Source organism: Lycium barbarum, chromosome 5 (genome assembly GCF_019175385.1).
Source record: "Lycium barbarum isolate Lr01 chromosome 5, ASM1917538v2, whole genome shotgun sequence".
In the NCBI taxonomy this organism is placed as follows: domain Eukaryota; kingdom Viridiplantae; phylum Streptophyta; class Magnoliopsida; order Solanales; family Solanaceae; genus Lycium; species Lycium barbarum.
In genome coordinates, this window is record NC_083341.1 from 2,570,685 (window position 1) to 2,597,114 (window position 26,430).

At 36.6% G+C, this 26,430-nt stretch overlaps 4 protein-coding genes and 1 long non-coding RNA gene across 5 annotated transcripts; 2 read left to right on the forward strand and 3 right to left on the reverse strand.

Annotated features, from left to right (window-relative positions):
* Positions 1-2,043: 2,043 nt before the first annotated feature.
* Positions 2,044-3,722, forward strand: LOC132642182 (uncharacterized). Its single transcript, XR_009583062.1, has 3 exons — positions 2,044-2,193; positions 2,533-2,588; positions 3,501-3,722. It is a non-coding gene; the product is annotated as an uncharacterized LOC132642182 (long non-coding RNA).
* Positions 3,723-6,138: 2,416 nt separating this feature from the next.
* Positions 6,139-9,841, reverse strand: LOC132642183 (protein SMAX1-LIKE 3-like). Its single transcript, XM_060359444.1, has 4 exons — positions 8,509-9,841; positions 7,902-8,049; positions 6,986-7,673; positions 6,139-6,558 (listed from the first exon to the last, which is right to left on the reverse strand). Exons 1-4 carry the CDS (start codon positions 9,792-9,794, stop codon positions 6,272-6,274), a joined length of 2,409 nt encoding a protein of 802 aa, XP_060215427.1. The 5' UTR covers positions 9,795-9,841; the 3' UTR covers positions 6,139-6,271.
* Positions 9,842-12,300: 2,459 nt separating this feature from the next.
* LOC132642184 (probable leucine-rich repeat receptor-like protein kinase At1g35710) lies at positions 12,301-15,625 on the forward strand. The gene has a single exon (XM_060359445.1). The coding sequence runs from the start codon at positions 12,427-12,429 to the stop codon at positions 15,508-15,510; it is 3,084 nt and encodes a 1,027-aa protein (XP_060215428.1). The 5' UTR covers positions 12,301-12,426; the 3' UTR covers positions 15,511-15,625.
* Positions 15,626-17,023: 1,398 nt separating this feature from the next.
* On the reverse strand, positions 17,024-18,879 carry LOC132642186 (receptor-like protein 56). Its single transcript, XM_060359446.1, has one exon. The coding sequence runs from the start codon at positions 18,715-18,717 to the stop codon at positions 17,200-17,202; it is 1,518 nt and encodes a 505-aa protein (XP_060215429.1). The 5' UTR covers positions 18,718-18,879; the 3' UTR covers positions 17,024-17,199.
* On the reverse strand, positions 18,867-20,283 carry LOC132642123 (putative receptor-like protein kinase At3g47110). The gene is made up of 2 exons (XM_060359392.1): positions 19,007-20,283; positions 18,867-18,879 (listed from the first exon to the last, which is right to left on the reverse strand). The coding sequence occupies exons 1-2, from the start codon at positions 20,281-20,283 to the stop codon at positions 18,867-18,869; spliced, it is 1,290 nt and encodes a 429-aa protein (XP_060215375.1).
* Positions 20,284-26,430: the final 6,147 nt, after the last annotated feature.

Consider the following 26,430-nt stretch of genomic DNA (forward strand, 5'->3'; position numbering starts at 1 on the left):
TGGGTGATCGTTGACCGGCTTACTAAGTCAGCGCACTTTTTGCCAGTCAAGACCACATATTCAGCAGAAGATTATGCCAAGTTGTATGTTAATGAGATTGTCAGATTGCATGGGACACCAGTGTCCATTATTTCAGATCGTGGTGCTCAGTTTACAGCGAACTTCTGGAAATCCTTTCAGAAAGGATTGGGTACCAAGGTGTGCACAGCTTTTGATCCACAAACAGATGGCCAGGCAGAGCGTACTATTCAGACTCTGGAGGATATGTTGAGAGCATGCGTCTTGGATTTCAAAGGTAATTGGGATGATCACTTGCCTCTCATTGAGTTTTCTTATAATAACAGTTATCATGCTAGTATTGGGATGACACCATTTGAAGCTCTGTATGGGCGAAGGTGTAGATCACCAATTGGTTGGTTCGAAGTTGGTGAAGCAGGGTTGTTAGGACCAGATTTGGTTTATCAGGCTATGGAGAAAGTCAAGTTAATACAGGAGCGTTTGAAAACAGCTCAGAGTCGCCAGAAGTCTTATACAGATGTGAGACGAAGGGATTTAGAATTTTCAGTTGATGATTGGGTGTTCCTTAAAGTCTCACCCATGAAAAGTGTTATGAGATTTGGCAAGAAAGGGAAGCTTAGTCCCAGATATATTGGACCTTACAGAATTCTACGAAAGGTTGGTCTAGTAGCTTATGAACTTGAGTTGCCACAAGATTTGGCTGCTGTACACCCAGTGTTTCATGTGTCCATGTTGAGGAAGTGTGTAGGAGACCCTTCGTTGGTTGTTCCTGCTGATGCTATAACAGTTAAGGATGGCCTCACCTATGAGGAGATCCCTGTAGCCATTCTTGATCGTCAAGTTCGCAAGTTGAGAACTAAGGAAGTAGCCTCAGTGAAAGTCCTGTGGAGGAGTCAGAAAGTTGAGGAAGCTACATGGGAAGCCGAGGAGGATATGAAATCCTGGTACCCGCACTTGTTTCAGCCCGCAGAAGAGATTTATGATGAAGCACCAAGATTTTGAGGTATGTAAGCTTTCTTTTCATGCTTTTGGTCGTATGTGGCCAATTTATAATGCTATTGTGATGTAGCCCTGTGAGGCAATGGTATTATAGGTTGTTGTGACATGTTGGTAGTGCCTTATTACAGGGGAAACTCTGGCGAAATTTTTGTAGAATCTCGAATGGTTATCATTCGAGGACGAATGATCCCAAGGGGGAGATATTGTAACACCTCGTAACGTTGGACGAAAGTTGGACTCATAAGATGATAATATAATGGAACCAATATGAGGGTTATAGGAAGTGTTTTGAAAACCAATTAAGTCATAAGAAATGTCTTTGGGCAAAGAAAGGTTGGAAGCCACTCTACGGGGCATGTTTGCAAGTGCGTTTATGGAAGGTCTTACTTCCAACGACCATAACCCCTCTATTAATTTCGATTTTGGGAAAACTTCCTTGATGAAAATTGTATCCCCTTAAAATATATTTCCAACGGTATATTATGGGCCTCAAACGGACATCTGTGCAAAGAGTTATGCCCATTATACGACAAACTGTCCGAGCAGACGAATTTCGACGGACCATTTGACGGTCCGTAGAACATTTTGACGGCCCGTAAAACAATTATACGGTTCGTCAAATGGTCACAGAGAACCATATTTTGTTGGGCAGTTTTACGGTTCATTTTGACGGTCCGTAAAACAATTATACGGTCCGTCAAATTGACTTAGTCCAGCGTAAAATGGTCACAGAAAACCATATTTTGCTGGGCAGTTTTACGGTTCATTTTGACGGTCCGTAAAACAATTATACGGTCCGTCAAATTGACTCAAGCCAGCGTAAAATGGTCACAGAAACTCAATTTTTGTTGGGTAGTTTTACGGACCATTTTGACGGTCCGTAAAAATGGGCGTAGAATTGCCCGATGGGTCAGATTTTAAGATGTTAATAACAGACCCAAACTCATTTTTTTTCATTCCCATTTCTCCTACACGACTCAAGGGTTCTCTAGAGCCATCCAAACACTTCATATGCAATGATCCAAGTGAAACTAAAGATCCACTTCATCAATCCACAAAACTAAGTGTGAGAAACACATCAAATCCATTCAAGTCAAGAAATTCCATGGAAGGTGGAACTAGGATTTTGTTCAAGTGAAGCATTTCAACTCAAGGCTTATTCCTACAATAACCAAGGTAAGTTTTATGATGTTTCATGATGATTAAAGTGTTGATAAGTTCTTGGGAGAATAGTAAATGGGTTTGATAAAGGGAATTATATAAACTATGCTAGGGTTTTTGGATTGTTGACTTGGGATTGTTGTATTCATATGGGTGATGAAGAATGATGTCAATTACATCTAATTGAGATTGTAGAATCAGCTAGAAGTAATAGAATGGGGATTGGGGGGAAGAAAACACCATTAATGAAGGTTGTGGAGCTTCATGCCCACCAAGTGTTTGATAAAATGCTTAGATGAACAAAACATGGATATTGTTGCTAATATAGAGTCCCTATGACCTGTATTGCCATAGATTAAAGTTGAAGGGATTGAAGGACATTGTGATACGCTCAAAAGCAGGAAGTTAAGGTATGTAGAACTTCCATCCACATGTGGGAATCTATACGTTCTTCCCCATGATCCGTTTCTTAAAATCTATGAAGTTCAAATCCTAGGGCATTAAACCCAACATATTGGTAGCCCGTAATTATGTATGTATGTACATGAATTTTGTATCTATGTTCGTTATTGTATTCCTAATCTTCCATTACGGATATTAGGAATCCTAGCTTAATCCATGAATCATGAATTCTTTCTCATGAGTTCTCATTATGTTCATATGAAACTGTATGATTTTATTTTGCAAGTTACAAGCATGTTTTCAAGTCAATTACAAATATATGATTATGAACTATTGTATTACTCATAAATCAAGAACATGTTTACAAGCTATTTCATGAAACCATGTTTACAAGTTATTTCGTGAAATCATGATTACAAGACAAGTACAAGTTAATTCACGAAAGTCATGGGCTTCTTAGCCAACTATATTATGTTCATGTTTTGGGAGTTGCACGAATTACCGAGAAGGCTCAGATAGCCTGAAACTATGTAGCCACCATAGGACAAGGATCGCTCCGCCCAGTTAGGACGATACCTTATTTTTTCACTGAATGGATCCATCAGGTACGTTACCACCTTATACCCTGGCAAGGTATAGGGGCTCTGCTGGTCCGGCGAGGTACCAGACTCCACGTATCCACGTGGTGATATCATGTGTCGGTTTATGAAATGCTCTCCCTACTTATCATGTTTTACTCATGTTATATATATATATATGTACTCATGCTCATGCTCATGTTCATGTCCAAGTTTTCAGTTTCAGTTCTTATCATGTTATTTCATGTCCCATGTTGTTTCTTTCGGTTGCTTTACATACCAGTACATTCAATGTGCTGACGTCCCCTTTTATTGCCCGGGGGCCTGCATTTCACGATGCAGGTACTGATATACAGGACGACACATCTGCTCAGTAGGACAACATTCGTATCAGCTTATTGGTGAGCCCCATCTCACTCGGGGTTTAGTCAACTTTTGTTTTATGATTAATTATGCATCTAAAGGTATGCCGGGGGTCTTGTCCCAGTAAGTATGTTTTCCAGTCAGACTCATGATAGAGGTTTCATAGACTAGACAAGTCAGTTATGTCATGTCAGACATTTGGAGTCGTATAGCCATTTTGGCTCACTCATGTTTAAACAAGTATTTTATTAAGTATTATGGCTTACCATGTTTTATAAAGGCTCATCATCCATTCACGTTATATTCCGCTTATGTTATGTATCATGATGATTCAGCAAGCCATGTGGTTCGCTCGGTCACATGCAGTCAGGCACCGAGTGCCGTGTTACGTCCAGGCCATGGTTCGGGGAGTGACATAGGAAGCTTTTATTTTGTGTGTACTTTCTATCACAAGATGAACGCCTCTTTTATAAGGTGAAAGAATTGCCCAAGAGTTAAATTTCTTAACTAGGACATCAATTACATTCGAAAAGTTTTACAATGGGTGAGGCACAACTATTACGAGGTGTGTGAGGAGATTTTTTTTAATTGGAATTATAATGTGGGACCTATCACATCATCACATGTCACCATTCCTCCTTTTTTTTTTTTTTTTTTTTTTTTTTCTTTCCTCATTTTCTGTTTTTCATCAACTTTGAAACCAATTTTATTAGATGCAGACCATATTTATTATTTATATACTGCAATTTCACTGTTCAATTTTTGAGCTTTTCAATTCCTTCAAATTCCAAATTTTTCACCCACCTCAATATTTTTTTTCTTTTGAAATAACAGAAATAGAGAAATAATAAACGAAAATGATGATAAAACCTAGACTGATTGTTAAACAGAAGTACTGGCGAAATTCCGTACAAACACCACTGGAGGATCCCACCATCTTTCCCTTCAGGATTAATTATGCTAATAATAGCCTCTAGTTATCTACTTGGGCTGGACACATTTATTTTCATTTGCCATAGCTAAACCATTTGTAAAAAAATTATCAATCTTATATATTGATCACAATAGTCAATCCAAAATTCACTACATGAAAAGAAAAAGAAGCCTAGAACTAATTAGATCAACTAACCAAAATCCCCCAAAACCATTCACAAAACTAAACCCTTGAAACAAAAGAATCTAAATCGTGTTATAAAAATGATAAATAACACTTACTTTTTTTCTTTTTAAAGCATTCAGTAAAATAGAGAAACAAGATATTTTAAATAGAGTGAAAAAAATAATTTAATGGCATAAGGAAGAAGATAAAGAAAGAAGGAAGGAAAGTAGGCAGTGAAAAACCACAATGGGTCTTTGATAGATTGGAAAGTAGGACCCGTACTAGTCCATTTGTCAATCAAATAATGCCTCACACAAGTATGAGTTGGCATGCCTCACATATAGTAAAGTTTTTCATTACATTCATGTATAATATACTCCATCTGTTTCAATTTATGTGAACCTATTTCCTTTTTAATCCGTGTCAAAATGAATGACCTCATTCCTAATTTGAAAAAAAAAATCACTTTATGAAATGATTTACAACCATACAAATATTCAAGACTCATTTTGAACCATAAGTTTCAAAAGACTTCACTCTTTCTTAAATATCATGTCTAATCAAATGGTTTCGCATAAATTGAAATATAGGGAGTAGTTTTTTTACACCATCTGTATAAAGCTTAAGTTATATGCACTAATAGTGTATTTACTCAATCAAATCATTTATGAGGTCGTTACAAGTAAATCTAAAAAATTATCATTAATTACTTTGGTAAAAATAATAAATAACATATTATCACGTGTAAAAAAATTGATACGACAAAATTTATAACCATAAATATATTATAAATAAGACTGAAGTTTGTATCTTTGATAAAAATAATAAATAACATATTATCACGTGTAAAAAAATTGACACGACAAAATTTATAACCATAATTAATATATTATAAATAAAACTGAAGTTTGTATCTCTGTCCAAATACTCATAATTTGAACCTGATGATTGAGGGATCCAAGGCTTTGCTTTCATCATGAGAGGGAGCATATTGAAGGAGACATTAGATCAAAAGCTAATGCAAAAGCACAAAAGAAGTAAAAAGGCAAAACAAAGATTCTAAATGATGCTCTTTCCGGTTCAAAATAATGTTCACTTACCTTAATCGAGAAAGAATTAACTGTATTTTTTCAGATTTTCCCCTATTTATTCCGGACAATAAATAAGCAAGAACCTTATTAATTAAGGATAGTTTAGTCAAAATACCTTTTTTTAGGAGTTTTTATTTTCTTAAAGCGTTTGAAAAAGGCTAAGTGAATATTTATTTTGAACCGGAGGAAATATTATTCACCCCTTTTTGCCTCATAGTTTTTTTTTGTATATAAAGAGCACTGGCATCAGATCCAAGAGAGTGTTTCACTTACTTTCATGCAAATATCACTTGCTCATAATTATGACAAATTGAAAGCAAAAAGCTTTATTTTGATAGCGACCATATGTAAAAGAAATCATCTATAATTTTCTTTCCTTAAAAGAAAAATTATGTAAAGTATCACGATGTGAAACTTGTGTCTCCGTGCAAATTTAAGAATTTTCTCATTTCATTTCTCACAATAATACTTAATGTTGAACATGACTTTTTTGTCCACAGCCTCAAAAATCCCAAAATCAGATACAAAACTTCCATTCCCATTTTCTCCACTGACAATATTTAAATCCCATGAAGCATCATTTTCTCTTTTCTTTCACCAAATTTCATAATAGTAGCACGAGAACAAGTTCTTGAAACTGAACTGAAGTACTCTTCACAGCTGAAAATGACTATAGAATCCTTAACAAAGACCAAATCACCATTAGGAAGTGTTAATTTTCCAGTTTCAATAGCTTTTTGAATACTTTTTTGTGAAAAAGAATCAACTTGATCAATATCTTCCATGAAGAACACTCTGCTAGGATTTTCTTGAATTGCATCTGCAAACCTCTCAAGATAACTCCTGCCTGTCAAGACATAATATGATTAAGTGATTAAAAGTCTGCAGCTAGCACTCGGGTCCCCACATGAGGGCCGTCGTGTATTCAAACATAATTAATATAATTAATAGTTTGTTTGGCCAAGCTTCCAAAGCTTGAAAAATAGATTTTTCCCAGAAGCATTTCTGAAACCTTGGCTAAACACAAATTATTGCTCCAATATTGGCATTAACTTTTGGATTGATTAGCAAATACAAATTGGTACTGTCCAAAAGTAATTCTGACAAAATGCGCTTTTTAAAATAAGCAAATTTTGAAAGTTTGGTCAAATAAGCTATAAGTAAGCTATAAGTAATTAAGTCGAAACATAATATAATTAAGTAACTAAAAGTTAGTTCTCTCTAACAGTTTAAATTTTTAGATGAGATGGAAAAACAGTTCAACAGTACTATACCTTGCTCGTCTCGAGATCTTTTGTTGCTGACTTCTTGATCAGTTGAATCAGTTCTTGTGGATGATGAAAAAGTACTTAGTCCAATGGAAATGAAGCTATCTTGAAAGCCAAAGATTATTTTAGCTAACTCCCTTGAAATTTTCTCTTTCCCTTGAGAATCAGCACCTAAGAACAATAGCCAAGTTTCTTCCTTGTTGTGTCTACACTCAAGAATTGTGCTTACTATTTCATGGATTATGTCTTTTTGCCATGGAGCTTTTTCCTCCAATGCCTTGCAAAGAATCTTCATTTTCTCTGAATCTATGTTGCTCGGACCGTTAAAAAATATCGACGGGTGTGTATCGGATCCTCCAAAAGTAGTGCAATTTTGGAGGATCCTACACGGATGCGGCAACATTTTTGAGGAGTCTGAGCAACATAACGCAGAATTAAGCTCCTTCAACCTATCCAAGTGCTCCATATATCTACTTGCTTCACTTGAGGAAGTTGAATTAGGACTTGAATTGGGATTAGATAGAAGTTCAGGCTTTGTATTCAAAAATTGGTGTTCTTTCTTTGATTTGTTTGATGAAGCTATTGAAGTAGAAGAACAAGGAGATGATGAAGATAAACCGTAATGATCATGTTTGTGAACACAACTGCAAATAGAGTTCCACTTCTTGCAAAGATTTCTCATTTCTTCTGATTCCTGCTAAAACAAGCAACATCAAAAAAAAAAAAAAAAAAAAAAAAAAAAAAAATTAAAAGGATTTTAGCTTTTATATCCTGAGAGTGTAAGAGAATTTTTACACTACTAGTGTATTTTACATGTGGTGGTAGGCAACATGGCTTATTTATCAGTTTACTAGTCCAATTTCTTATGAACGGTTACCTATAGTTATCTTGCTATTAGTGTAAAATATTTTTTTAGCTATACCTGAATATTATTGTTATCTTGATTATTCACTTCCTTGTACTTGTGGAGCCATGAAGGCAAACTTGGGCTGCTGTAAGATGTAGTGGCCTCAGATTTGACTGTTGAATCATCCACTGTTGTCTTGGTTCTAAAGTGACTATTCGGATCACTGGAGAAAAGAAACCAGAAATTAGTGTAAGTAATAGTAATTAAATATGTGATTAGTCAAAGATATAGTTTAAAGAAAGTAAATTGAACATAAAAGTAACAATAAGGGGAAATTGTGCACCCTTGGGCTATGTTGCTCCAACTTTCCAATATTGATGCCGCGCACCTGTGTCGGATCCTCCAAAAATGCACAACTTTTGAAGGATCCGACACATGCTCATCGGCATTTTTGAAGAGTCCAAGCAACATGACCGTAGGGTGTGGCCTAGCTGATGAAGTGTTAAAGACCATCGGGGCTAGATGATTTCTTCTCATCAGCCTAAACTTTGGTAGGCAGAATTACCCAACACTTGTACTTGTAGGAGATAGCACGTACTTCAGGTAAAACACTTGGGGCATGCACAAATTAGCCCCAACACCAAGAAAAAATAAACTAGGGAAATGCTTAGGAAATATATACCTTTCAAGGTTAAGGCTGAGATCCAAGTTCACAACGGGAATTGTAAGAGGATGAAGATCCCAAAGAGTCTGTAGAGAAGGACAGCCAGTTTTACATTTTGCGTAAGTTTCAAAACTTGCAATCCCCATAAGCCATAGCCTTCCATTTCCCCTCATTTCACCACATAACAATCTACTAAGCTCCATTATCATGTAGTTATTTTTTTGCTCATTGTGTTCAGTCCAAAACTCAGATATCCATTCAAGATCACCTAAGTATATAACCACCCCTTTGTTTATATAGCTTCTTAGTAAAATCCTTAGCTCTCTAATCTTGGCCGCAAACTCTTCTTTAGAGACATTTCTCAGTGTAAAAAGTGGAACACTTATGAACTGAACATGTTTCATGTGTAGTGATACTTCTCCTTTATCAAACTTATCGATAACTCCTCTAACAGCCCGTTCAGCATTGGCTAAACACTCTCCTATAATAACTGTGTTTCTCATTTTCTTGTTCATCATTGCTTCTATAACACTCATCACATCATCATCATTCTTGATTTGATCATCAACTGATTTGCATAGTGACAAATTGAGATTGTCTCCTGATTTTATGACCATCGGTTTTCTGCTATTTTCAGAAGATATAGCGTGTTCTACATTGGTTTTTAGTTGGATACTAGAAAAATCAGCTTCCCTCATGACTCTTCTAACACTTGGATCATCACCTGATTTGCATAGTGACAATTTGAGATTATTTCCTGATGCTATGACCATTGGTTTTGTGCTATTTTCGGAAGAAATAGCGTGTTCTACATTTGTTTTTAGTTGGATGCTAGAAAAACCAGCTTCCCTCATGACTCTGCTAACACTAGGATCATCAAGAATTGAAACAAGAAGCTGCTCAATTTCTACTCTGAGGTGGTGTTGTTGTTGCTGATTCTCTATTGAACCGCGACGTTGATAGGCTTGTGCCCTTTTAAATGCAGCAACTAAGGCATTAGAAAGATAAGGAGGGTGAACACGAGGCTCGAGAATAGGACTAGATCCAGAGGTAGGAAGCCTATTGAGTGCCACATTGAAGCAAAGTTCAAGAGTTCTGTACTGAAGTGGATGACAATGTGATTGGAAACAAACTTTTCTTAAAATATTTGATGAAGAGGAAACTAACATAGCAATTGCTACATGAAGAGGAGTTACATGTGAATGGCCTCTTCTTTTAGCTAAGTTCAAAGCTTGTTTCACTATGCTTGCAGATTCAACAGTTAGTGCCTGTTGGAAAGTATAATTACCACTATTAGTCCTCATTTCCACTCTTTTTGAAAGATCAAAGATTGACAAGTATAGATTTTGAATTCTTGAATTTCATCAAGTAGCAAGAGGAGTAGTAGTGTATTGATGGTTATAACAAGGTTTCTCAGTTGTGTGTTTTGTGGTAAGGGTTGGAAGTGAAGGGAATTAATAGGAGTTTTGAAGAGGGGTTTGTGCCTTTCTTGTGGTTGTTGGTTTTGTTACTTTGTATGAGAAAGTGGAAAGCATGTGAGGCAAAGCTAAATTGTCTCTCCTATCTTTTTGGCTTTTATAAGGGATAAAGGGAAACTGGACTGCCTATCTTTTATGGAAAAGTAATAACTAGATATGATTATAGGGATCTTATAACAAATAGTCGGCTGGATTCGTTGTTACTTTTCCTAGCCAGTATACATAGATTATACACATAGTATACATGAATTGTATACATCCACCGGCTATTTAAAGTTTACGTAGTTGGGTGAACGACTATCCAAATTAATTTCAAGTGATAAGTACATAGTTAATATTGAGCACTACAACCTTCATGGAAATCATGTGGCTTTATATGACTTCGATACACTGATAGTGCAAAAAAACATTCAACAGGCCTTGTTGGAAACACTGGGAAAGTTCTTACACTATTTGTGCAGGTCGCTACTTATGTGACAAGGAATTTAACATTTTACATCAAACCGAGATCACATATATAAAAGATTCTTCACCCCTTCTTTATACTCATCTATCCCTCGGTGCCAAGTTCTTTTCTGCCATCAACTCAACATCGTCCCTTTCCTAAATGATTACCTACGGAAAGACTCTATTATTGTACCACTCCCTCCGGATCAAAAAAAGAGTCCACTGAACCTTTTTTTTTTTTTGGATAAAAAAAAGAATCCACTTAGCAAATCAAGAAAGAATTAACTTTTTTTTTTCATATTTGCTCCTATTAAGTGTTATATGATCAAATTCCAATGCCTATTTAATTAGGGGTAGTTTAGTCAAACTACCTATTTTTGTCTAGAAGTTAGTATTTTCTTAAAGGGTGTGCAAATGGCTAAGTAGACTCTTTTTTTGATCCGGAGGGAGTATCAAATTATCTGAAAGATAATTTTTGGTAATAATCCATAAAAAGTAGGATTAGTGACCTTGAAAATAAGGCAACTGAGGTGGTACAACAGATTAAAATACACTATTTATAATATGAAAATAATAGTTATCTCCATCAGAACTTTAGTGAAAAAGAGAAAGGGTATATAGGAAAGAGAAAAGAGAAAGCTTAAAGGAGAGAAGAAGACTGTCTGTCTGTTGAAGGAATTGGGAAATGTGTTTTTTTCTAGTTCAAGCTTCCTACTATAAAGAATAAATCTTTCTTTGTATGATCAGTTAAATATTCTCCAAAAGTTGATGTCTTTATATTTTGTGATGTACTTTTGTTCTAATTCCATATATTTTGTCTTCTTTTGATCTGTCCTTTCCTTTATTTTTTCTTTTTACTTTATTCTTTAGTATGCAAACTGCATAAGATCATAGTTTAAGAGCCGCTGATACAATATGAATTCAACAGCAGTACAATCATATTCACCTCATGAATAGTCTGTGACTGCTTACGTGCAAGTTTTTGTATGATTTCTGCACTATATATGAGGCTCATACGCCGTACTTTAGAATTTTCAGATATATTTAGGCCATTGGACCATAAGTTTCACTTATTTAAAGTAAAGTATGAATGTTCATGATGATTGGTAGACATGTCTAGTTGGTTGGCTCAACGAAAGTTAAAGGCATCAGATGCTGGCCACATGCTCCTTCAGATTTGGCGCGTGACATTGATGTTGCCACACCGATATTACACATTAACTAATACTAGCAGTTTAAACTCACCGGAGTTTTTTTTTGTTTTTGTGATAAGTCAAAATTTCATTACTGAACACCAAGCGGATGTCAAAAGTATGTAAAAGTTGTTTGTATGACACACTTTTAAGTAGTCTAAAATTGTCTATCCAGTTTGCAGATTATCTATACAAGACGATACTTAAAGTACAGATGAAATAAAATAGCTACTTTGAAAACATTAAGGATGCTTTTAGTTAATTAGGATACATTAAGAATGTAATTGAACTTTAAAAATATACATTAAGGATGTTCTATGTTAAAAACTCAGTGTATAGAAGAAGTAACACAGTTAAAACAAGATTGAGAATATTTTCAGTGTGAAAAAGTAATTGTATTCATATCACAAGGAGCAAAAGTTACACATTGGTAAAAGATATGGAAATTTCCAAGCATAGTTTTGTTAAGTTTTCAAACCTAGATGAGATTTGGTAGAGGAATTTGTCAAAGTCTGCCACCTTTTTCTTCAAACAATTTGAAAATTGCTGGTAGTAACAGAGAAATTTGGACATCTTACAAACAACCTGTCCCTTTTTTCTCCATTGAATCAAGTGTTTGGAGAATTTGTATTATTAAAATTAAGTCATTAACAGTAGAATGCAATCTTTTTCAACTCAGTAATAGTAGTCTCCAAATAATGCTTTTTCATTCATGAAAACATTATAGGAAACAAGAATTTAACACTTGATAACTTAGGTTATTATTCATCATCATTTAACACTTGATAACTTAGGTTATTATTCATCATCTTGAAGTCATGTGGCTAAAGAAAGATTTCATTATATTTGCTACTCTATTTTACCATTTCTCGATCGTTTATGGCTGCCATGAAACAGAAAGAGCAGCTCTGCTAAGCTTCAAATCCTTGCTAACTGATCCATCTGATCGGTTATCTTCATGGCAAGGCAAAAACTGTTGCAATTGGAAAGGAATCAAGTGCTTGAGTTCAGGTCGTGTTGTAGTTGTCAACCTCCGGAATCCTAATCCGGTTGAAGTCACGATCAATATCAATAAAGAACTTGTTTCAAATTCTAACAACACATCTGATTTTGCCCTTAAAGGTACTATATCTCCATTGCTTTTCACTCTTAACCATATGCAACATCTCGATTTAAGTTTCAACAACTTCATGTTCTCAAAGTTACCTGTCGAGATATCAAACTTAACAAAGTTAACTTATCTCAATCTGTCAAATGCCATGTTTCAAGATTCCATCACCGCGCAATTCTCAAACCTTACATCTCTAAGGTCTCTTGATCTTTCGTGTGCTCATTCAGTACCCGATTTTTCTGCTGTTTCTGTTAGCTTGACGTTTCCACTGAAGTTGGATTATGGCTTATTGTTCTCTTTTATAAGCTTTGGTCATTTGTCTAGTCCGAATCTAACGTGGTTAGAAGGACTCCGACATCTCAGATATCTAGTATTGACTGGTGTTGATCTATCAAAGGCGTCCGTATCATATTATTGGGCTAAACCAATTTCAACCCTTTCAAATCTCATGTCACTTCAATTGTCCAACTGCAAAATTTCAGGAAAGATTCCTATAGGGCAATTACTTAACCTTACTAATCTTTCTAATCTCAATATGAGTTTTAACGTTCTAACATCCCCGATACCTGATCTGCTATCGAACCTCACAACCCTCTCGGTTCTTGATTTTAGTGGAAACAATTTAGATGGTCATATCCCTTACATTCCTCAACTCAAAGAACTTTCCGTTTCTAGCAATCCAGATATGACCATCGATCTTGTTTCAATGTTTTCAGTCCCGTGGTCAAAGTTGATGCTCCTTGATATATGCTTCGTTCGTGTAGCTGGACCGATTCCTCCTTCTTTACCCAACTCAACTTCATTAACATCTTTCCGAGCTGATGGATGCTCGATCCACGGGTCGATACCTTCTTCTATCACGAAACTTAAGAGATTAAGTGTGTTGATGTTGAACGACAACGAAATCACAGGTCAAATTCCTGTATCGTTGTCTAGTTTAATAAGCCTTCATTACTTATCTCTATTTCAGAACAGATTAGAAGGTCATATTCCTGTTTCGATTTGTCAGATCCCCTCCCTCAAGTACTTGAATTTAGAATGGAATGATCTAACAGGACGACTTCCGTTGTGCATACTTCAGCTTCCTAAGCTTTCATCTCTTTATATTCAGAGGAATAACCTGAATGGTAATTTGCCATTGTCTTTATTCCGAAAATCTAGATTGAATGAAATTAGCTTAGGAACGAGTGGATTGTCAGTGCAAATCGATGATCAAGATCAAACCTTCGAGCAAACGTTCCATCCGACAATTTTGGATTTTACATCTTGCAACATGAGAGGAGAAATCCCGGATTTCTTTTCGAATTTCACAAGCCTCGTGGTTTTAAATTTGGCTAACAATAGTCTATCGGGCGCCATACCACATTGGTTGTTCAATCTCCCTGCCCTCTCTATACTAGCTTTGCCTATGAATAACTTCAAGGGATTTATACCTCCAACGATTCAGCTGAAATCTTCTCGTTTCCCAACAATAGTAAATTTAGCAAGAAACAACCTTCAAGGCCCAATCCCTACTCAGCTCGAGAATGTTAATGTCATCGATTTGTCACTCAACAATTTCGTAGGCACAATTCCATCACGGTTAGGAGAAGTTTCCGGTATCAGGTCCGTATCATTATCCGGAAACAAAATTCAGGGTCCAATACCTGAATCATTTTGCCAATCGACGAACGTTCTCCAGGTTCTTGATCTCTCTAATAATAGCTTCTCAGGCACCATTCGACGTAATCTGGGAAATTGCAAATCTCTGATTTACCTTAATCTTGGACAAAACAAGCTCACTGGAAGTGTTCCAAAAGAACTTGAACGCGTTACAAGCCTTTGTTACCTTGACCTGAAAGGGAATCAGTTCGAAGGATCTTTTCCAAGAGTCATCGAAAACTTTCAAGATTTGGAGATCCTGAACTTGGCAGGCAATAGATTCGAAGGACGGATACCAAATTTCATTGGTGACCTGCACCACCTCCGTATCCTCGTGCTTGCATCGAACACTTTCAACGAATCTATCCCGGAAGGTCTAATGAAGTTGGAAAATCTACAATATATCAGTTTGGCTAACAACAATCTGTCGGGTCCCATTCCTGATAATCTTGATGGCTTGAAAATGATGATGAAAACACAAAATGAAGCGAAAATCATAGGTTATCTTTACTCACTCAAGTTCACTGGTGCTCAGCTAGAAATAGTCACCAAAGGACGAACACATCTTCTTGAGTCAGTTTATTCCTACAACACTGGATTCGATATCTCGAGCAATGCTCTTACTGGTAACATCCCTGAAATGATTGGCCTTTTGAGTGGACTCCCATTGCTAAACCTCTCACATAACAATCTTTTTGGACTGATTCCAAAGACTATAGGCGGGATGATTTCACTCGAGTCGTTGGATCTCAGCGACAACCATTTGACAGGTGAAATTCCAGTGACATTGACATTGTTAGATTTTCTTCAACATCTCAACTTGTCTTATAACAATTTGAGTGGGAAAATTCCAAGAAATCCACATTTTGACACTTTGTATCAAGATGGGACAGCATATATTGGGAATAAATACTTATGTGGTACTCCTGATGGGACGAATTGCAGTTACAATGGACCCTCTATTACTGAAATAATAGAGGACATATATGATCAAGAAAATGTCCTTTTTGTTTTAGTTATATTCTTGGGCTATGTAACAGGAATTTCTGGATTGTTTTTGCTCTTATATTTGATGAAGGAAAATTGGAGGAACATGTACTGGAGAGCAGTAGACAGAATTGTGTTAAAAATAGTGAAGAAATTGTTATAAGAGGATAATAAGGAGGAGATTGTTATACATGAATTACTACCTTTAAAAAGGCATTTTGATATATTAGTTCCCGCATTGTTAATATATGTAACCATATTCTACATTTTATCTTGCATAAAATAATACTACTAAGATTCTCGTGTAACTTGTACGGGTATTATTTATAACCTCCAAGCAAACAATGCATTAGTTATGCAGCGATTATTTTTTTCTTATGCCGCCAACCAAACACTTTATTTTCTGAGATTTATTGTTGGACTTAATTGTTCCAACATCACAACCAAACGATTTCTTAACATTCCCTTGATTTTTGAGATTTTGAAGAAGAGATAATCCGTATTGTGAGGATTCATCAAAGATTGATTAAACGAGGAATAATTTCACTTATACTCACTCCTTTTTTGTTATCCGCACTAAAGTTACTAAACTATCTTTTATAATGAAAAAGTCACTTAACTTTGCCAGGCTTGGATAATATATAAGGCACCAAAATTGATTTTGCACTAATCTCATCTTCTAAATCGCCAAAACCAAGAAAGTGATAACCTTTTTGTAGAGGTGTTGAATGGACTGGTTAGGTTGAATTTAAGCAGGCTAATCGAGTTGAAATGGGCTGGTCAAAGGTTACTTGGGTTAAAATGAGCTGGATCAAGATGAGCTAAACAATGGTTAATGCCCACTCCATCCAATTCTTACATAGTTTTAATTTCTTTATTTTATTTCCTTATAATTTATGTAATTACCTACTAAATAGTTTTTCTTTATTAGGACTATATATAACATATCAAACCAAAAAAAAAAATTGAATCTTTTGACAAGGCTTTTCATGGGTCAATTTCGGTTGCATATTTAGCCGAAATTAGCTCAACTTTTAAATGCACTGAATTGAATAGACAAAATAGATTGAGTTAATAAATGGGCGGATTATATTGTCATCCCTACAATTTCATGACATGGAAAACAAAGATGGAGTGAACCAAAAGAACCATTTGATTCAACAACTCATTTCAAAAAGCTAAAAAAAAAAAAATAGTACGAAGCAAATGACGTGAGAAAGAAAATAATTTTTTTAAGTTTGGGTTACAAATATTCAAGGTATCAATCTCTTTTCTGTTCCATTTAATTATTATTATTATTATTATTATTATTATTATTGATTCAGGTTGAGTTTAAAATGTACAATTAGTAAGTGGGTGAGGTGATACTCTACTGGGATTCATTGAGTTCATAAACTCAGGTTAGTATACATGAATGATGAATCTATGTATATTTTTGCTTTGAGATTGGATTTAAGTATAGAAATTGTAGGATTGAGCCATAAACCCCCAAATTAGAACTCCAATTCAGAAACTAATCATATATTTGGAGTCGTTAGACTATGGATAATCCAAACAGTGGATTTGACCTGTTGACCAAGAGTTGACTTTTGACTTTGACCATGCTTAAACTTTAGAGATGAGCCTTTTATGGTAATTGATCTTGTTATTGTATATTTTGCATAGATTGGGGTTGTTCCACTGAGATTGGACACGAGAATCACTAGATAAATGTGGTCATTTCAACTGCTTTTGCTTTAACAAAAACCAAAAAAATTAATCAAAGTAGCCAGAACTTAAAATAGTGAAATTGAACTCAAAGACTACAGTCCTTGCCAGTTTTATTCTATTGCAGAAATTTAATATATACATATCATGGTTTACAATTCACTATTTTTAACACAATTCTGTCTACTGCCCTCCAGTAGTTGTTCCTCCAATTGTCACCTATAGAATATAAGAGCAGAAATACTCCAGAAATTCCTGTTACATAGCCAAAGAATACAACTACAACAAAAAGAAAATATTCTTGATCATATCTGTTCTCTGTTATTTCAGTCGTAGACGGTCCGTTGTTACTGCAATTCATCCCATCAGGAACACCACATAAGTATTTGTTCCCGATATATGTTGTTCCATCTTGATACAAAGTGTCAAAATGTGGATTGCTTGGAATACGTCCGCTCAAATTGTTATAAGACAAGTTGAGATACTGAAGAAAATCTAACAGTGTTAATGTCACTGGAATTTCACCTGTTAATTGGTTATAGCTAAGATCCAACGACTCGAGTGAAATCATCTCACCGATAGTCTTTGGGATCGGTCCAAAAAGATTGTTATGTGAGAGATTCAGCATTGGGATTCCACTCAAAAGGCTGATTTTCTCAGGGATTTTACCAGTAAGAGCATTGCTCGAGACGTCGAATCCAGTGTGGTAGGAATACACTGACTCAAGCCAGTGTGTTTGTCCTTTGGTGACTATTTCTAGCTGAACACCAGCGAACATGAAGGAGCCAACATAACCTAAGATGGTTGCCTCATTTTGTCTTTTCATCATCATTTTCAAGCCATCAAGATTCTCAGGAATCGGACCGGATAGATTGTTCATGGACAAACCAATATATTGTAGATTTTCCAACTTCATTAGCCCTTCCGGGATAGATTCATTGAAAATGTTTGATCCAAGCACGAGAATACGGAGGCTGTGTAGCTTACCGATGAACTTTGGTATTCGTCCTTCAAATCTATTGCCTGCCAAGTTCAGAATCTCCAAATCTTGAAAGTTCTCAATCATTCTTGGAAAAGAGCCTTCGAACTGATTCCCATTCAGGTCAAGGTAACGAAGGCCTGTAACACGTTCAAGTTCTTTTGGGATATTTCCAGTGAGCTTGTTTTGTCCAAGATTAAGGTAAATGAGAGACTTGCAGTTTCCCAAACTGTGTCGAATGGTGCCTGACAAGCTATTATTAGAGAGATCAAGAACCTGGAGAACGTTAGTCACTTGGCAAAATGATTCAGGTATTGGACCATGAATTTGGTTTCCGGATAATGATATGGACCTGATACCGGGAACTTCTCCTATCCATGTTGGAATTGAGCCTACGAAATTGTTAAGTGACAAATCGATGACATCAACATTCTCGAACTTATAAGGGATAGGACCTTGAAGGTTGTTTCTGGCTAAATTTATTGTTGTTGGATAAGGAGAAGATTTCAGCTGAATCATTGGAGGTATAACTCCCTCAAAGTTATTCATAGTCAAATATAGTATAGAGAGGGCAGGAAGATTGAACAACCAGTGTGGTATAGCACCTGATAGGCTGTTGTTAGCCAAAATTAAAACCATGAGGCTCGTTAAATTTGAAAAGTAATCTGGGATTTCTCCTCTCATGTTACAAGATGTAAATTCCAAAATCGTGGGCTGGAACGTTTGCGCAAAGGGTTGATCTTGAACATCGATTTCCACCGACAATCCACTAGCTCCAAAACTAATTTGATCCAATCTAGACTTCTGGAACAAAGACAGTGGGATATCACCATTCAGGTTATTCTTCTGAACATAAAGATGTGAAAGCTTAGGAAGCTGAAGTATGCACAAGGGAAGACGTCCTGTTAGCTCGTTCCTAGCTAAATTCAGGTAGTTCAGGGAGGGCATATGACAAATCGAAATTGGAATATACCCTTGTAAACTATTCTGTAACAGAGATAAGTGTTGAAGGCTTATTAAACTGGACATGTTTACAGGAAGTTGGCCTGTGATATAATTGTCGTTGAGCATCAGGAAACTTAATTTCTTAAGTTTTGTAACTGAAGAGGGTATAGACCCTTGTATCGAGCATCCATCAGCTTGGAAAAAGGTTAATGAAGTTGAGTTGCTTAAAGAAGGAGGAATCACTCCACCTACCCGAGCGAAGCTTATGTCAAGAAAAGTCAACTTTGACCATGGAACTGAAAACATTGAAACAAGATCTATGGTCATATCAGGATTGCTATTAACAGAAAGTCCTTTGAGTTGAGGAAAGTAAGGGATATGACCATCTAGATAATTGGCACTAAAATCAAGAACCGAGAGGGTTGTGAGGTTCGATAGTAGCTCAGGTATTGAGGATGTTAGAACGTTGGACCTCATTTTTAGAGTAGAAAGATTAGTAAGGTTAAGTAATTGCCCTATCGGAATTCTTCCTGAAATTTTGCATTTGGACAATTGAAGTGACATGAGATTCGAAAGACTTGATATTGGTTTAGCCCAATGAAATGATTCGGATGCCTTTGATAGATCAACGCCAGTCAATACTAAATATCTGAGACCTCTGATTCCTTCTAACCACCTTAGATTTGGACTGGACAATTCACCATATCTGATAAAAGAAATCATTGAGCCAAAATCTAAATCTAGTGGTAATGTCAAGCTAATAGAAATAGAAGACAGATCAGCCACTATATTAGCGCATGAAAGATCAAGAGACCTTAGAGATGTAAGGTTCGAGAATTGAGTGGTGATGGAATCTTGAAACATGGCATTTGACAAATTCAGATAAGTCAATTTTGTTAAGTTTGATACCTCAGTAGGTAACTTTGAGAACATGAAGTTGTTGAAACTCAGGTCGAGATGTTGCATATGGTTAAGAGTGAAGAGCAATGGAGATATGGTACCTTTAAGGACAAAATCGGACGTGTTTTTAGAATATGAAAAAACTTCCTTATTGACATTGATCAAGACATTATCCGGATTAGGATTCCGGAGATTGACAACTATAACACGACCTGAACTCGAGCATTTGATTCCTTTCCAGTTGCAACAATTTTCGCCCTGCCATGAAGATAACCGATTGGATGGATCAGTCAGCAACGATTTGAAGCTCATTAGAGCTGCTCTTTCTGTTTCATCGCAGCCATAAACCATGGAAAAATGGTAAAAAAGAGTAGCAAATACAAGGAGATCTTTCTTTAACTGCATGACTTCAAGATGATGAACAATATCCTAGGTTGTCAAGTGTTAAGATTTTTATAGAAGTTAATTTCTTATCCCTTGAACTAAATTATTCTTAAGTTTCTTTCATGAATGTCTTCATGAAAAAAAAAAACATTATTTAGTGTAGGATTCTAAAGTCAATAACTTAATATATAATAATCTATATTCTCCAGAAACTTTGTTTAATGATGATTAAAAAAAAAGGGACAAAGAGTGTTTAGTAATGTACCTTGTCTTCATTTCTCTATTAATGCTAGCAACTTTTCATGTTGTTTAATGAGAAGTTGGTTTGACTTTGACAAAGTCCTCTATCACATCTGTACTACGTTTGAAAAATTGGCATATCATTTTATATGACATCGGTGTCGAAAACTATGTTTGCTTATTTCCACGCCTTTTACAAGCGTCTGGCTTTCGCTTCTTGTCACGCTAGTTTCTCGGGACGTTTGCTGCACGCGTATGTCGAGTCATGTAGTACACGGTTTTGTAAAATAATATCAATATTATATAAAATTTTGAATAAATAATTATACATGAAAGAATAAAGTACGAGTTCCCGTGAATGATCAATGTGGATTGTCAATTCAATAACTTGTTTGCCAAGGTCTCTTGATAAGCTACGAAGATGAACAATCAAAGTTTAATGTCATTGGTGTTGAAAACTAGGTTTGGTCACTTTCAATGCCTTTTAAAAGTGTGTGCCTTTTGCTTCTTGTTAGGATCGGAAACCCAGGTAATGCGGAATTTAGCCAAACAACGTTATAATGACAATAACAGAGACAATAGTAAGTTGATAATAACAGCAAGTAAAGAAAATAAATGAGGCACAAATTTAACGTGGTTCGGTTAGTGTGACCTACGTCCACAAGCGGAGAGTACAATAGAGAGTACAAAATTAGAGTAAATACTCTAATTACCCCAAAAGTATCCCAAAAGAATAACATCACAAGATCAACTCCAAAAAAAGGGTTCACACAAGTGTTTCCCAACACCTCTCTTAATATAATACTCTTACAAAATAGACTCAAAGGTATAGAAAAGAAAAGGCAGAAGAGGACTCTTCTTAATTTGTGAAGATGTTGGTATTTTCAAATGAGAGCCGAAGGCTCTTTATAGAGGAATGGCTGCCACCATTTGGACCAATCAAATTGCTTGGACTTACAACTGTGAATTTGCAAATTGCAAATGCAATTTGCCACCGGCCAAAAAAAGTTACAAGTCTTGCAAAGTTACAACTGGTCACATGACCAACACTTGCCAAACCAAGTTGTATGTTTATATGTTTCCTTCTTTTTCTTTTCTATTATGGCAAACAAAATGAGTCCATTTTAACAAATCTCCACCTTGGACTAATTTTGATTGATATAGTAAATTTGCTTTATCTTCTCCGCAAAGCCCATAGGGCTAAATCATTCTTCATCAGTACCAATCAAGTTACTAGAAGAGACTTTGTGAACATGTCAGCAGGATTGTCTCTAGTGTTGATCTTCTGAACAGAGACCTTTCCTTCAGCAATGGTTTCCCGGATGAAGTGATACTTGATATCAATATGCTTCGTCCTCTCATGATACATCTGATCTTTAGTCAAGTGAATGGCACTTTGACTGTCACAGAAAATTGTAATACCACCTTAGTGTAAGCTGAGTTCAGCAAATAGACCCTTAAACCATAAGACTTCTTTGATCGCCTCGGTCACTATCATATATTCTGCTTCGATAGTAGATAAACCTACTACATGTTGTAATGTAGCTTTCCAACTGATAGCACAACCACCAATGCAAAATACATAGCCTGTTAATGATCTTTTTTTTGTCAAGATCCCCTGCATAATCTGAGTCTACAAAACCAACCAAAGTGTTAGTATTTCTCCCAAACTCCAAACATGTGTTTGAAGTACCTCGCAAGTATATGAGAATCCATTTCACAGACTGCCAATGTGCTTTACCAGGGCAAGCCATATTGTCACGCCCCAAACCATGGCCTGGACGTAACATGGCACTCGGTGCCTGACTACATGTGACCGAGCGAACCACATGACTTGCTAAATCATCATGATGCATATCATAAGCGGAATATAACGTGAATGCATGATGAGCCTTTGTAAAACGTAATAATTCATAATACTTAATAAAGTACTTGTTTAAAACATGAGTGAGCCAAAATGGCTATACGACTCCAAATGTCTGACATAACATAACTGACTGGTCTAGTCTATGAAACCTCTATCATGAGTCTGACTGGAAAACATAATTACTGGGACAAGGCCCCCAACATACCTTTACATGCAAAACTAAATAGAGAAATACAATGTTTAAACCCCGAATGAGATGGGGCTCACCGATAAACTGGTACGAGTAAATCCTAATGATCAGAAGCGTCGTCCTGTAACTCCGTACCTGCATCGTGAAATACAGGCCCCCGGGCAATAAAAGGGGACGTCAGCACATTGAATGTACTGGTATGTAAAGCAACCGGAAGAAACAACAGGGGACATGGAATAACATGATAAGAACTGAAACTGGAAACTTGGACATGAACATGAGCATGAGTACATATACGTATACATAACATGAGTAAAAAATGATAAGTAGGGAGAGCATTTCATAAACCGACATATCATATCATATCATATCACCACGTGGGTACGTGGAGTCTGGTACCTCGCCGGACCAGCAGAGCCCCTATACCTTGCCAGGGTATAAGGTAGTAATTTACCACGTGGGTACGTGGAGTCTGGTACCTCGCCGGACCAGCAGAGCCCTCATACCTTGCCTGAGGTAGTAAGGTACCTGATGGATCCATTCAGTGTAAAATTAAGGTATCGTCTTATCTGGGCGGAGCGATCCTTGTCCTACGGTGGCTCCGTAGTTTCAGGCTATCTGAGCCTTCTCGGTAATTTGTGCAACTCCCAAAAACATGAACATAATATAGTTGGCTAAAAAGCCCATGAATTTCGTGAATTTACTTGTACTTGTCTTGAAATCATGATTTCACGAAATGACTTGTAAACATGGGTTCATGCAATAATCTTGTAAACATATCCTTGAGTTATGAGTAATACAATAGTTCATAATCATGTATTTGTAGTTGACTTGAAAACATGTTTATGACTTGCAAAATAACTCATGCAGTTTCATATGAACATAATGAGAACACATGAGAAAGAATTCATGATTCATAGATTAAGTTAGGATTCCTAATATCCATAATGGAAGGTTAGGAATACAATAACGAACATAGATACGAAACTCGTGTACATACATACATAATTACGGGCTACCAATATGTTGGGTTTAATGCCCTAGGATTTGAACTTCATAGATTTTACGAAACGGATCATGGGGAAAAACGTAGAGGTTCCCACATGTAGATGGAAGTTCTACATACCTTAACCTCCCGCTTTTGAGCGTATCACAATGTCTTTCAATCCCTTCAACTTCAATCTATAGCAATACAAGTCATAGGGATTCTATATTAGCAACCATATCCATGTTTTGTTCATCTAAGCATTTTTCAAACACTTAATAGGCGTGAAGCTTTATAACCCTCATTAATGGTGTTTTCTTCACCAAATCCCCATCCTTTTACTTCTAGCTAATTCTACAATCTCCATTAGATGTAATTAACATCATTTTTCATCAACCATATGAATACAACAATCCCAAGTCAACAATCCAACAATTCTAGCATAATTCATATAATCATCTTCAACAAACCCAATTATTATTCTCCCAAGAATTCATCAATTCACAACTACAAGTGAATAGGGAGTAGAAATATTACCTTTTGGGTAGTCACCACGAAATCAACACCCCCAAGTTCGATCTTTAGCTTAAAATGACGACCACAACTTGTACTACAAATTATCCTTCACGAACTTTGGGATTTGGGGCCTTAAAATTGGTTGATTTTCTCCTTCTTCTCTCTAGATTCTCTTCTCTCTCACTTCCTCTCTCTAAAATCTGAATTTTGGAGAAAAAGTGGGCTGCTAGGGTTTTATTTTCTATATATACCAAGGGCAAAAATGGGTTGACCCAACTTGAAAACGGGTCGGGACTGTTCTGTCTTAAAACGTCCATATCTCCCTATCCTGACGTCGCCTGTGAACCCACAACCTATGGTTGGAAAGGTATTTCAATTATCTACAACTTTCATTCTTTGAGTTTTCCCAAATTCTCAACTTACGATGGGGTTATGGCCTCCCGAAGTCAGGTGACCCGAAAATCAATTGCGGACCAAAACACGCCCATGTTACGGTCCCGTAACACAAGGGACGGACCGTAACGTGGCGTCGTACCTTGTCGAAAATTTCCAGAAAGTTTCTGGAAATTCTCCCTGTGTTACGGTACGCTGTTACGGTCCGTAACACAAGGTACGACCCGTAACACAAGGGACGGACCGTATCTTGGGACCGTATCGTGAACGAAATTTCCAGTGAGGTTCTGGAAATTTCGTCTGTGTTACGGCTCACTGTTACGGCCCGTAACACGAGTTACGGTCCGTAACGTCACCGTAACGTAGACGAATTTTCCAGCGAACAGGCTTCAGTCAAATGGGCATAACTCTTTGCACAGATGTCCGTTTAATCCCCATAATATACCGTTGGAAAGCTATTTAATAGGGCTACAACTTTCATCAAGGAGGTTCTTCCAGATTCGCAATGGATCAAGGAGTTATCGCTGCCCGAAATAAGCCTATCAACCATTTTTGCAAACGCTCAAACCTACAGTGTTTTCACTAGACTTCTAACGATATGAGCTTAAACTTAGTTCCAAGATGCGGGGTGTTACACATATACCGGCTTACCACACTTACTGCTTGTGAAATGTCTAGACGTGTACACATCATTGCATACATAATACTGCCAACTGCACTAGAATATGGTACCTGTGCCATATACCTCTCTTCTTCCTCTGACTGCGGTGATTGAGCAGCTGATAACTTAAAATGAGCAGCCAGAGGAGTACTCACTGGTTTAGCATCTTTCATGCCAAACCTCTCCAAGACTTTCTCCAAGTACTTCTTCTGGGTCAGGAACAGCCTGTTGGCTCCTCGATCTCTTTTGATCTCCATGCCAAGGATTTTCTTAGCTGCTCCCAAATCTTTCATTTCAAATTCACTTTTCAGCTGACTTTTCAAATTGTGAATTTCTATCAAATCCTTAGTAGCAATAAGCGTGTCATCAACATATAACAATAGGTAAACAAATGAACCATCATTTAACTTCCGGAAGCAAACACAACTATCATACATGCTCCTCGAATAACCATGACCCAACATAAAGGAATCAAACCTCTTGTACCATTGTCTTGGAGACTGCTTTAATCCGTACAAGGATTTCTTCAACAAACAAACATGATCTTCTTTTCCTCCAATCTCAAAACCTTCGGGTTGATGCATGTATATTTGTTCCTCAAGTTCGCTATATAAGAAAGCTGTCTTAACATCAAGTTGTTCTAATTCCAATTCATACATGGAAACTAAAGCAAGCAAGACACGGATGGAGCTATGTTTAACAACAGGTGAGAAAATATCATTAAAATCAACTCCTTGTATCTGACTATAGCCCTTTGTAACTAATCATGCCTTATACCTTGCATCTTCAACCCCTGCAATGCCATCATTTTTCTTAAAGACCATTTGCAACCAACAATTCTCTTTCCTGATGGCGACTTTGCAAGAGACCAAGTACCACTCTTGTGGAGAGATTCAACTTCTTCATTCATTGCAATCAACCACTTGGTTGAATCACTACCAGAAACTACTTCTGAATATTTTGATGGTTCTTCAATTTCTTTAGTTTCCTGTGCAACTGAAAAAGCAAATGCAACATAATCTCCATACCTTCCTAGTTTTTGAATTTGTTTCCTTGATCTGTGTGTGGCTATGGAATACTCATTTGGTTCAACTTCTAGCTCAACTTCAAGAGTTTCAACTGTATTTTATTCCACAGTTGATAAGCTTGGCGCAGAAGAAATGCCAAGCTCAACCTCCACCTGCTCATGTATACCCTGCTCTTTATTCTTATTACAAGAACTAGAAGACTCTTTCCTGGGATGTAACATAGAGGATTCATCAAAAGTCACATCTCTGCTAATTATAAATTTTGGTGACTTGGGATCAGGATACCAG

Coding starts and splice junctions, on each gene's coding strand:
- LOC132642123 (XM_060359392.1), bottom strand. CDS start 20,283: ATGCAGTTAAAGAAAGATCTCCTTGTATTTGCTACTCTTTTTTACCAT.
- LOC132642184 (XM_060359445.1), top strand. CDS start 12,427: ATGTGGCTAAAGAAAGATTTCATTATATTTGCTACTCTATTTTACCAT.
- LOC132642186 (XM_060359446.1), bottom strand. CDS start 18,717: ATGAGAGGAGAAATCCCAGATTACTTTTCAAATTTAACGAGCCTCATG.
- LOC132642183 (XM_060359444.1), bottom strand. CDS start 9,794: ATGAGGACTAATAGTGGTAATTATACTTTCCAACAGGCACTAACTGTT. Junction 7,674..7,901: donor AAGATAACAATAATATTCAG/GTATAGCTAAAA, acceptor TTGTTTTAGCAG/GAATCAGAAGAAATGAGAAA. Junction 6,559..6,985: donor AAGATCTCGAGACGAGCAAG/GTATAGTACTGT, acceptor ATGTCTTGACAG/GCAGGAGTTATCTTGAGAGG.